General features: G+C 53.5%; 1 protein-coding gene across 2 annotated transcripts in view; it reads left to right on the top strand.

The window, feature by feature from the left end:
- LOC122379636 (adenosine deaminase-like) overlaps positions 1-12,633 on the top strand; it is an 89,771-nt gene that overhangs the window by 63,797 nt on the left and 13,341 nt on the right. The window contains exons 1-3 of one of the 2 annotated variants that reach the window (XM_043361979.1): positions 7,898-8,065; positions 10,142-10,462; positions 12,600-12,633. The exon at positions 12,600-12,633 is cut by the window's right edge and continues 28 nt beyond it. In XM_043361979.1, the coding sequence (XP_043217914.1) occupies positions 8,033-8,065; positions 10,142-10,462; positions 12,600-12,633 (388 nt within the window). In that variant the 5' untranslated portion in view covers positions 7,898-8,032. Of the gene's footprint in view, positions 1-7,897; positions 8,066-10,141; positions 10,463-12,599 lie in introns of those variants that run through there. The other variant, XM_043361980.1, reaches the window with a different exon arrangement.

Below are 12,633 nucleotides of genomic sequence, written 5' to 3'. Positions count from 1 at the left end.
TTTAATTTGATGCTTATCTCAATCAACGCACCCCTTATAATTTAGCGCCATAATTCTGGTCCCGCATTCGATTCAATTATAGTGATCTATTCTAATCCCTCCCGTACCCCGGCCTGTCCGCTTACAGGGTGAACATCTGCGCTACGGTACTCCGGGACCACGGCCCGGAGTACGTCCGCTGGGCTACGAGGCGGAATGGGCGGACCGCAATGGAAGTGGTGCGGGCAGCATTATTGCTGCTGCCGCCCTTCCAAGACCTCCCTAGCGAGGACTGAGCGCGGCTGGCCGGACTGGTAGAGCACCTGGGGACCCAACTCCGGTCCTCTGAGGCAGCCGCCTCGGAGGAGCGGCGACGGGCGAGGAGGGCCGAGGAGAAGGCTGCAGCGGCCCGCCGTGCCGCTGTCGACGCGGAGGCGGCCCGGTGAGCCCAGGAGTCCCGGGCTCGGGCCGAGACTGAGCGGCTCCTGGAGCGCATCGCCTCCCTAGAGGCTCGAGTTGATGGGCAGGAGGTGGAACTATGCCGCCAAATCCTAAGCGCGGAAGCTGCCATCAGCTCGGCCGAGACCCGAGCTGAGGAAGCTTGGACCCAAGCTCACCGGCTAACCGCTGAGGTAGCGGCGCGTCCGCCGGTGCAGCCGCAGGTGCTGCGTCAATGTTTGGAGGCGGTGGTCGACAACCGGTCGCTGACGCATGTCGTACGTCGTACAGCGCGAAAGCTCCTAAATAAAATACTCAGCTAAACGACTCTATTGTGTTGTAGGTACCGGACGTGTGTGAGCCGCGATATACCCTCCCGTACAGCATCCGAGTCTCCAGTATTAAATAGATTGTGGTATTTCCGCGATTTATTTACAAGTTCCCACATTCGTACCCAATTTAACGTGCGCACTTTAGTGTCCAGACCCTGCGCCGTCCTCGAGCTACCACTCGGACCTGACACCGCCAGTTCAGTTCAGAGGACCACCGCCGCCCAACTCGGCGCGTCACCGTCCACCCCGTGAACTGACCGCCGTCTCAGTCTTTCTCGGCTCGCCTGCGCTCGACCGCGCACCCCGGCTCTGCCTCTGTCACTGTCCCTGGCCGGCCTCCCTGTCCGCCATCGGTTCCGGCCCCGAGCGCCACCGACTCACCGCGAACTTCACTGGCGTCTGTCCTGTCGGCGCCATCTTCTTGGCCTCTTCCGGCCGCCTCACGATTACCACGACTTAAAGCAAAATAATCTCATCCTGGTCGCCACGTTGTCACATCTGGGTCTCGTGACAGACTGGCAGTTCTGGCTGACGCTGTATTCTTCTCAGTGATCAAACGTAAACACTGAACAGTACATCTGAGTACATCCGACCTTGGCCGGGGCCGTGCACCGACTGATGTAATCACCACCACAAACAGCTGACTGCCCGTAATGCTGGTCACACTAAAACGCTGCCAGTTACGGATAACGATACGACAGTCTGTTTACGATTAGGTCGAGTGCCCTGAGACAAATGGGCCTTAGTGCGCCGCAGACTCGGGCAGTCGTGCTGGGAGCGCAGCTTCGAACTCCGGCCGGAGAAAGGCAGCCGACAGGACCCGGACATCACGTCTTCGACGGACACCTGCCGGACGGACGCCTCCTCCAGGCGGGACACAAACGAGCAGACCTGACAGGCGGAGTCAGAACAGGCAGGCTCATTCCTGCTCGCGAAGTCGGACGGGAGGTTGGCTGACCCAGCCAGGTGGCGCACGGTCAGACAGAACCGGCTAATGGTGGCCAGGAACTAGTGACCCGAGGACTGGCTGAAAACTCCGCGCCCGAGCTTCTCGAACGCCTGTACGCACGGCTTGCTGTCAGTGAGCACACACGTCGGGGCTGTTGACTGAGTGATATAAGGAGCGAAATGTTTGACAGCAGTCACGATACCCAGTGCCTCGATTTCGCACCCCACCTGGTGTTTCCGCAGCTGGGCGCTGAAGAAGCTGGCCAGCTGGGTACGGCCATCGCGCGTCACGTACAGGGTAGCACCGACGCCGTGTGAGTTGCTGAAGCCATCAGTGACTATCCAAAGCTGGTCTGAGAGCCGGGGTAGTACGACGGAGCTGTGACCTTTCAGAGCGGACTGGGCTCTGGAGAATGCGGTGCGTAGCTCGTCGGACCATGAGATGACTTCAGCAGACTCTCGGCCGGCACAGGCGGCATCAAGGGGCGAGAGCATGGTGGCGACGCCCGGAATGACACGTCCGAGCACTTTATACGCTCCGATGAAGCTGCGCATGTTTTTTACAGTGCGAGGAAGGTCACACGACGCCAGCGTGGAGACACGGTGCGGGCTGGCCGAGAGGCGGCCTTCAGACCAAATCCAGCCGAGAATGCTTACTGAGCGGGGACATATGACCGTTTTGGAAGGGGACAATCGGAGGTCAGACCGGTCAAGCGCCTGCAGAACACAGCGTCACAGCGGCCGGCGGCTGCTGTGACGTCACCGAGAGCCGCGCGGCCGGACTCGGCGGCGGCGGAGCGTAGAACTCGGGCGTCTTCGGTCGCCTGGAGCTCCGCCATAAGCGAATCCATTCACTGACTTATTTCAGGTTTAAGCGAGGCGAGCGTGCGGCTGCGCAATTCTGGGCCGTATCGTTGCTTTACGAGAGCCGGCAGGTTTTGATGCAGCAGGCTCAGCCAATGCAACGTGATAAAGTTCTCGAGCGAGGGCGACATGTCCTCATCAACTGAAGGACGGTCACCGTGGTGGGTCTGACCTGAGCAGACAGTCGTCCTTGAAGGCCGTCAGTCTCTGGTAGAGGTCCTCAGGGCGCTCATCCTGCTCCAGACGGATGGATGCAAAATCAAGGAGATGGGCTCCAGACGATTGAAAGCCGAAATGTAGCCGGATAGACTGCCATATCTGCCCCATAGATGTAGGGCTTGGTGATTGAGTTGCGCGAGATTATTGGGCAGAAGTTGGCGATCTGGCCTAGCATCAGCTCCAGCTGGGCGCTGTTCAGCTGTCACGCGCTGGGACGGCAGCACAGACTCCGGGTCGTCTGTTAACCCCCCGGTTGGACAACTGACGGCTTTCTTCTCCCAAGTGACACCTGGCTGTAGAAACTTGCAAAACATGGGGTCCAACGAGAGAGTATGTTCGAGGTTTTGTTTCCAATTTTCGAACGATGTTAAAGTCTCCGCCTTCGTTAGCGGCCATTGTTTGGGCGCACGAGCCGCCATGTTGTTAGAAATAAGCCGCCTTCAATGCAAAGAAAACAAGGCTCACTGCACCAAATTAAAGGTAAGTCACGGTTTCGATACGTGGGTACGGCGCTGCCATCACGCCAGTGAGTAGAGAGAACCTGCGACGTGACAGTGAGAGCGGCTTATATTTAACACGAGCAAGTGCTCAACAGACGGCCGGACGCGGCCGAGACGAGACTCTCAACTGACTACCCTCCGCCAGGTATCGTCATCTACGGACACGGAAGTTAACATTTACAACAGGCCGCCAGGTGGCATCACTATCCGCAGTACGGGCTGACGCAGTACGGGCTGGCGCAGAGCGTCGCTTATCCATCTGCACGGTAGCAGAGTCAGTCCTGAGGTCCAGCCGACGCATTTCCCAGGCGGTGGCGAGATTGATGCCCCGCACGGCGGCGTCCAGCTCCGCCATGTTGATGTGCGCTGTCTCGTCACGTCGCAGCCAGCAGCCGTCCTCCATGGGGTCTCCAGTCGGCGTCTCCAGCACCACTCCGGCCGCTATCGAGCTGGCATCCGTCCACACCACCGCGTGATCGCCTTCAACATGCCACCGTCCGTGAGCCGGGTCGTCGCGGGTCAGCCTACTGGCCACATAGTCAATTTGCTGCCGCAGGGTTGCATCGTCTGTTGGCTGGTCCCAACTGTTCGTCACCAGGAGGCGATTGGGTGTGCTCGGTCGTAGCCAAGTTTCGGACAGGAGCATGATGTCGAGATCTTGGCGGCTGAGTTCGTCCGACAGCTCCAGCAGTTAAGGTTTGTGACTCTGGACGTTAAGAGCTCCAATTAACGGACCGTTAATTGTTAAGTTAAGGTCAGGTCCGGCGCACAAGTGCGCGCGGAAAACACCCCCGCTGGGGCGAGGAGGGGCGGCGCGGCGGCCTGCTCGGCTGACCTACCGGCCGCCGACCACACGGCTGGCGAGACGGGCGGTCGGACATTTTTGGCGGTCACACCCAGTTATATTATTTACGTCTCCCCTCGCTCGCCGTTTGGGCAGCAGGTAGCGACGTGTTCCGCTCCTGGCAATGCTGTCGGTGCGACTGAGGCGCTGGGACCGTTCTATCGGATCAGGAGTACGTTTGCAGAGCTTTCATGGTGCCGTGTGCCGTTTGTGTTTCGAGTGCGGCTTTTACAGCACTCGCCCTACTTCAGTTGCAGCTCCGCAGCTTGGCCTCGTCAAATCCCTTATCTCCCAGATGGGGACAGCCCTTCACTAGCTGGTTCGCCTCACAGCACTTATCACCTTATACATCATTAGCAATGCAGCAATCACATTTGACATTACTCTACATATGGGTTTCGCGCAGTACGCAGGCCTGCCGCCTCCATCATGTTCACGTGCGAAGCCGATGCCAAGTTCGCCGCGTGACGCAGTCACCACTGTTTTTGTCATGCGGCGGTATCACCACTCATCTTGATCAGTGCGTGTGCAACGCCAATGTTCTTATTCGCTCCGCGACACGACTAAATCGACACTTTGTCCCGTGAGCCATGCGCGGTCAACTTGTACCCTGGAGAGAGCGTGGCGAGACCTATCTGTAAGAATCTTGGCGAGATCTACTTCTTTCATGTGTTTCTGTAGTTCCTGAAAGTATTTCCCCGACCGGGACCTTCTCAACGTTGCAAAAGGAGGGGGAGCACTTGTGCGCCTGTAGCTGTGAAAGTTAAAACGCCTTAACGATCATCCCAATTGAATATACGTTTACTGACCCTTCGCACCGGAGCTTTCTGTTTCCAGGAGTGCGTGACTCCGGATGGTGGCACTTCGCTGCAATGATAACGGCAGACCCTGAGGCCCTGCCGAGGCAGCTCTGGTTTATTCGATGGATGGACGCTCATCTAGTTGGCGTGGTAAGCACACGTACTGGTGTAGCAGTCCATATATCGATACGCTGATGCCACTTCAGTGGTCAAGGCAGTAGGCACTATTGTGCACCAAACTGATCGTCTTCAGCTCGATGCGCTACACCAATCGACGATAGAACCCATTTCTAGCTTTAAAGTTTCATCTTTTACTGGCTGTTTTATAATAATAATAATGATAATAGTAATAAAACGCTCGACGGACTAGCTATGATTGATACTTGTAATTATGTCTGTTCGCAGAAATGGCCTTCTGAAGTTCTGTGATCGTATCTGTTGCGGTTAATGGAGAGAGGTCAGACGCGTTGCACCAGACACCCCTCCAGACGTCCTGGAATCGATCTGCGCTGAGGGAAACGGTGCAGCTCGTGGATGGTGGTCCGGAGAAGAAGAGAGCCAGGGATGTGGGAGAGGACCATGAAGAGAGCGCAGCTATGAGTAGGACGGCGAGATGGCGGGAAGCAGGGTCGCTGCCCGCGGCGTCCTTAGGCCCCAAGTCATCATCATCATCCGGGAACGTAGACCGACGGTGGTCTGTCTCCGTAAGAGGACGATTGAAGTGCTGTGATTTCGGATAGTGTCAGCTTCAAGAAAGCAGCGGTTGAACAGGCGGTTTTAAAGGCAGGCTGGTGATAAAAATGTTTTTTTTTTCGTTTGATGGCGGGTTGTTCCGGTCTGCCAAATGTCCTGACTCCCATGGTGCCCCCTCGGGTTAAATGTGGTCATTTGTATTTGCAATTTGATTATGCATGTGTGCAACGAGCACGGGCATTGGAACACATTGCGTCATACGACGGTTTTATCTGGGTGTTTACAGACGGCTCGAAAACGGAGGACGGCGTCGGCTGCGCTTTCGTGGCTGGTCGCGACACGCGCACTTTTTCATTGCCTTCCTCTGCCTCTGTTTTCTCATCCGAGCTCGTTGCAATCGAGAAGGCTTTGTGTTTTATCGAGGTGTCTGACAACTTGTCTTATCTCATTTTATCGGATTCTCTCAGCAGCCTGCTGGCTATACGGAGGTTTAACCCAGACAATCCGATAGTCCAAGACATTTTATCTCGGCTCACGTCGGTGGAGCAGTCAGGCAAAACTATTAAGTTTTGCTGGATTCCAAGCCATATGGGTATAACTGGCAATGAGCTCGCCGACGCGGCCGCGAGACGCGCGGCCGCGGCTCCATGCCTTCGGCGTTTGCCCCTGCCGGCTCGTGATTTTTACCCAGCCATCCAAACCTTCACGATGTCAAGCTGGCAGGCAGAGTGGCATCTCCAAGGATCTGGGAAGCTGCGGAGCGTAAAGCCTACCTTGGAGCCCTGGCAGTCTTGCTTCCAAAGCAACAGGCACCAGGAAGTGGCCCTCTGCAGATTACGTATTGGTCATACGTACGCGACTCATGGCTATCTCCTCCGTGGAGAGGAACAACCCACATGCAGTCGGTGTGCCGTGCCTCTCACTTTCTCACACGTGCTTTTATCTTGTCCTCTCGCTGAACCGAACCGGACACGCTATCTCGGGCGCATCGCTCCGGATACCACTATCCGCCACCTTTTGGGTGACGACTCACCCTGGGTTTTATCCGGCTACATTTTTTCATTTATCCGTTCGATCACCTTCCAAGTGATTTACTCGACCTGACATTAAATCCAACTAGTCCTCTCTAGTCCTTACATCTAGTCGGTTGTCTAGGACGACACTCTTGCGCTGCTTTATCTTACCTTGCTCTTTTATATCGAGTCTTTTACTTTTTAGTCTTCGTATCTAGAAGGTTCTCTCTTTTGACACACTTGTTTTATTAAAACGACGTTATGGGCGCAAAATGACCTAAGTAGTCGGAGCGCCCTAAAGCCCAAATTAACAAACAAAGATTATGAGCGTCTGCCGTAACTGTAACGACGTTCACCGTTTCTACCGACTTCGTCCGACTCTAGGTGTCGAGTTCCTCGGATTTTGACGAGATCTGCGGGTTAGTTCGGAAGGAAGATATGTAGCTAGCAATGCTGACACGGATCGAGGGGTGTGATTCATGCTGTGATTTTACTTGTGAGACACTACTAAAAAAGACTTACTACTTATTACTGGATTGTGGGAAAGACGAGCTTTTCTTTTTGTGGCCTATGTAAACGGTATCGTCGCCTGTTTTAGTCAGGCGATATGGAGAATGGCAACATCTCAACGTGCGCGTATTTCGTGTGTATTGATTTTGTATTCGCTGGTTACAATACTTACCTAATTCGGTTGTATAATGGCGTAGTGCTGAAGCACAGGCCTGTAACAGGCTAGTGCAAAAAGTAGCGGAGCAGCCAGTGATGCGTTATGGTTGCTCGTGATTTGTGTTCATTGCTTATCTTTTATTTTTATACCATGTGTTGTGAAATAAATTTGAGGCAATAGAGAATGTCTTTTTATGAGGAGAATAACGTCAACTGCGTAATACTACATCATAGATAAAGCCAGTGACTAAATCTCTTGGCTTTGTGAATGCGCCTTTCAAGGACGCTCCGTCATGGTCCATTGTCTCTTCCATCCCGCCCAAAACATGGGCCCTTGTCCTTGGTTTCGGGAGCGACCTTCAGATCTAGTGCCGACACTGCCGACTCTGGGCGTCCTGCGCGAAGTGACTAGCGACGGTTCGCACACAAATAGGTGATCATCTGAAGGCAGACAATGTAAGCAAGCTAGTTCTTATTGCGAATCGGGATGCTTGGATAAATAATTGGATACTTCACCCGGACACTGAAGCTCTGCACGGCCAGGATGGTTGTGAAATGTCTACACATCTCAGAAAACCATGAGAATCGTAAATAAGTGTTTTTGCTGACAAATTTAAGAAAAGAATCATCAGACATGTCGCATCCCTCGTAACTCGTTAGTCTTTGCATTAGGCCATCTACAAAGATCTACGCATCATCTTTGATCTTATTCTAATTCTACACCAAAGCACCGCATATGCACTTGCCGATTCATACGGAGATAAATCGCCTTTACAGATACAGATACAGATACAGATACAGATGTGTATTCATCTAGGATCCACAATAAAAGTGGCTTTTCACCAGACACGTAAAACCAGATAAAACGGGGAACATATAGACAGTACGAGTAGGCATAGATATCACTGGCAAACACAAACAAGCGTGCGACTGGAACAGGTTCAGACAGCTACTCGGCGTCTCGACATGATCACACGCTTCACATTGGCGCGAAACGCTGGTATATACGGGCTCAACTCGGTACCGTTTAACATCGCGACTCCTCTAATACATAGTCGACGTCTCCCCGTCTCTGTTCGGGCCCGTGGCTGTGTTATCAGCCCTGCGTTTCGGGTGTTGTGGTCGTGTATGTCGCGGGCTACAGGACCGATGGTATCACTGATATGTTCAGGAGTACCCGATGTGATGGCTCGGTGGACTGCGCAGATAGTGTGGTACTCGGCTAATTCGTCTGCCCGCAGCCAGCCGAGCTGCTGTATGACGTCAGAGATGTGGTCGCTGCGTCTACGGCCACTGACGACTCTGGCACAGAAATTGAGAATTTTCTGGACACGAGCCATCTGGGTCACACCGCACGACCCATACACGCTTATACAATACCGCACGATCGATATGACTAGGGCTTGAACAACTACCTTACGTGTGTTTGCTGGCATCACGTGGCGGGCATGACTGAGAGCGATTAAAATTCCTGTGCATTTTGATGCCATGGCGGTGATGTGAGCTTGATAGTTCAGATGGCGGTCGAGATAAAGTCCGAGGTTCTTCACCGTCCCTGCATCGACTACAGTTGAACCACAAAAGTTGACAGTGACGGGCGGGAGTCCACGCAACATTGCTGGTGTGCCCAACACCAGCATCTGTGTTTTGGCGGCGTTAACTTTCATGCCATTGTGGCAAAACCATCGGTAGGCGGCGTCGAGTGCGGCCTCAGTGCGTGAAATGATACAATCCAAATCCCGTTTCTTTCCAGTGACCAAAATTTGAGTGTCATCTGCAAACTGTACTATGGTGACTCCGTCGGGCATGTGCAGACTGAGATCGTTAGCAAAAAGCATGTACAAGGCACAACTGAGACTACCTCCTTGGAAAACACCAATGGTGTTTTCTCTCGGTCGGGAGGTGATACTGGAGCCGTCAGCGGCGCGGACTATGACCTGTTGCACATGCCCAGCCAAATAGTTAGCGAACCAGTCGGTGTCGATACCGTATAGGCTAAGTTTTTGCAGGAGTTTTTGGTGAGACACGACATCAAAACATTTTGAAAGATCCAGTAAGACCAAAATTGAAATTTCACCGTTGTCCATGGACTGAAGAATGCGGTCAGTAATGACGTTGAGGGCCGTCTCAGTGGAGTACAGTCTCCTGTACCCGTGTTGTTCGGCTGCCAGCAGAGAATGCTCGGATAGGTAGTCGATCAGCTGGGTTTGATCTATGCGCTCAACTATTTTCATTATGCCTGGTAAAATGGAAATAGGGCGCGTGTCTGCTGGCGTGTTCCCTGCTTTGCCTTTCGGTATTGGTGTCACTATCGCGTGTTTCCATCCAGGTGGAATGAGACCAGTCGATAAACTGGAGTTCACGATGTCGAGAATAGCATGGCCAATGCCGGGAAAAAACGTCTGCAACATTCTAACACTAACACCGTCAACTCCGGTGGCCGTTGACGGTTTCATACTCAAGAGTGTGGAGTACAGTGTGTCAATATCGGTGGGTTGGACCTTGAACGTGCCTGAGGTAACGCGCGGCAGCCTGACAGGAACCGGAGCGGCGGGACACGGCACGGCAGCGGCTGTGGCAGGTCCTATAGTGACATAGTAGTCATTTAGTGCGTCGGGCGTGACCGCAGGTGGGTCGGCATGTTGCTGCTTGCGTCCTATCACGGGCTGTAGAACACGCCACAGACTGTGCCACCCTCCACGGTTAATCTGCTGCTGATAGAAGGCTCGACAGTCGCCTCGAATCGCAGCCTTACACAGCCTATTCACCTCGCGATACTCGTCACGGGAGCCGCGTGTCAGAGCCGCGCGCCGCAGCCTGAGCAGCTCCTGTGTATCAGGCGATACTTTATATCGTGAAGGACGGTGCCGCCGCTACTCCGCTAAACGCGTCGCATGTGCCTGTCTCTACTGGACATGTCCTCTTCAGTGCTTATCGAGTGCGATTGACACAAGTGGCGGCGGGCGGCGGCGGATGGGAGGGCAGTATCCGGTCGGCGGGGAGGGGAACGCCACGCCGACCGACCGACCGACCGACGCCGCCACCAGTCGTCGGCCAACAGTGGGGGGAGCCGCAGCGCCGCCGCCACGCGCCCCGGTCCCAGCCACGCGCTTCCAGAATTGTCATGGAGGTCACGGAGAGAGTCGCCAACCCCGCCAAGTGCCGGGTAAGTTCAGTCAGTTCATCAATCTGGGGTTCACGCCCTTCACATTGCATTCATTGGGATTTAATTCGTCCGTTCAAGGGTTACAGATCAACAAGCCTAAACAGGTTATTGATGTAAAAAACCGATATACCTACCTAAATATGTGAAGGTGCTATCATCCTGAAGTTATTAACCCGCGAGTTGCTGGGGGGGGGGGGCGTTAAACGCCCCCACTTTTTTCGCCGGGCCGTAGCATAAAAACGGCGCGCCGCAGGCGCGCCAAATTTTGGGTACCTGTAGAGAATTGATTGAAGTTTATTGTGACAAAGTTTTTAAAAAATCGATCGGAAAAATTTTGAGATATCGAGGTTTTAGTGACGTCATGATTTCTGAGTTTTCGACCAAAAACGGCATATGTTCAAAAAATAATATAAAATCACAGAAAAGACATACAGACATGCCGTAAACGCCATTAGACTGCCAATACCATGAACAATCAAATGGCTATCTTCGATTATTGATTATCGTTCCGCATTTTCCAAAATCTTGAACTGAATCTCGTCAGTTTCTCGTGACTACTTCACCACCATGATACATGCATTTTTTAAATTTAACTTTTTGAGCCAAACACGTACACATATGATAAAATGAATGTCACCATCGTGTTCTACGCCCCAAATTACCCATAAAACATGTGTCACAGGCTGCGAATATCAGTTTTGATTTTCGGGGATATTTGCCTACCCGGTTGACCTGACCTTGACCCTGACCTATGCTTGACTGACCTCTACATGGAGCTGACACTCTTGTAGGCCTTATATGATGGATTGTGCACCGTTTTGACAGAGTTTATGACGAGAGGCGCCAATTGCGAAGTCCTGAAGTCCATGCTACTGAAAGCCCGATTTCAGGTGTTTAACCTGACCTTGACCCCACCTGTGACCTCAAAATTCAACTTTAAAGTACTCATCTGAAGCGTCTCGTCGCGTTCTTTCGTTTGCCGCCTCGTGCGTTTCGCTGCGCCTATTGGTTCTCGAGTTATCGGCTGGGGGCGTTTAACGCCCCCCCCCCCCCCAGCAAACGGTGGGTGGCGAAATACCCCAGCAACTGCCGGGTTAATCAAACATGCATTAACAGTGGCCGTGTTAGCTGTGGCTAATCGAATCGAATGGAAGTGCAATTATTGACTGACCGTGATAGGCCTATCTGAGGTGATCTAACCTGCCGTCATAGGCGGTGGAACGGGGGGTGGGGGGCACCAGGGCACCGTGCCCCTCTTTGATTGGGGGGCACCGGGCACCGTGCCCCCTTTGATTTTGGCATTTTAACATTAGCTCTATGGGCGTTGCATGGAAAGAATGGGACCAAAATTCGGCAGTGCCCCCCCCCCCCTTAATTGAAGGTGTTCCGCCGCCACTGCCTGCTGCGGCTGAAGTGTTTGATGTCGGCAGACACGCCTGCAGGGCCGCCGCCTATCGCCCTCATGGAGCGTCGGTACGCAGGAGACGCGATAAGTGTCACTAGAGGCCGATAACGATGGAGGAGACGGGAGCGATATTAGTCGCTGGATATCGATGCTCAATGTACAAAATGTCGACCGCGGAACATCAGAAAGCATGTGGGCAGGATAAGTCTGCACCGGCACGTACCTTTCGTCCGTCTTCCAGTCTACAGGACCAACCCATCCTATCTCCTCCTTGGACATTCTCCTTCCCCACAAACCCGTACCCGTTTTGACTCACACTGAAAGGGCCTAGCCTCCGAAAAAGGCCATTGGCTGTCGGCTTTGACAAGCCCCGCCGCTGAGCGAACACGTGGGGTGGGAGGACAATTCGTCTACACACGCGGCGGCGGCTTCCCACAGACGCCAAACAGACACATTTGATGAGGAATGGCGGGGAGGTGTAACGATAAACAGACGCCCAAGATCCACTGGAGTGGCTTTGTGATAACAGGACACGCCGCCTTTTAGAGCGTCGCAGAGTACAGGCGACCTAAATAAGGGCGAATTACTTCGTAGCACCGCAAAGGAGACATCCCGTACATGAAATACTTAGGCGTACCTATTCAACACCGTGGACAACACCCATTCAATAACTGCCTCACGCTAAGGTAGATGACGTTTTGACCCGCTGATTTGTGTATTCTCTGCACGCAGGTGCACCTCCACATTCACCTGGATGGCGCCATCC

This window comes from Amphibalanus amphitrite, unplaced genomic scaffold (genome assembly GCF_019059575.1).
Source record: "Amphibalanus amphitrite isolate SeventyFive unplaced genomic scaffold, NRLGWU_Aamphi_draft 000081F_arrow, whole genome shotgun sequence".
Lineage (NCBI taxonomy): Eukaryota > Metazoa > Arthropoda > Thecostraca > Balanomorpha > Balanidae > Amphibalanus > Amphibalanus amphitrite.
The sequence above is the reverse complement of the archived record's forward strand: the minus strand, read 5'-3'. Positions and strand labels throughout refer to the sequence as shown.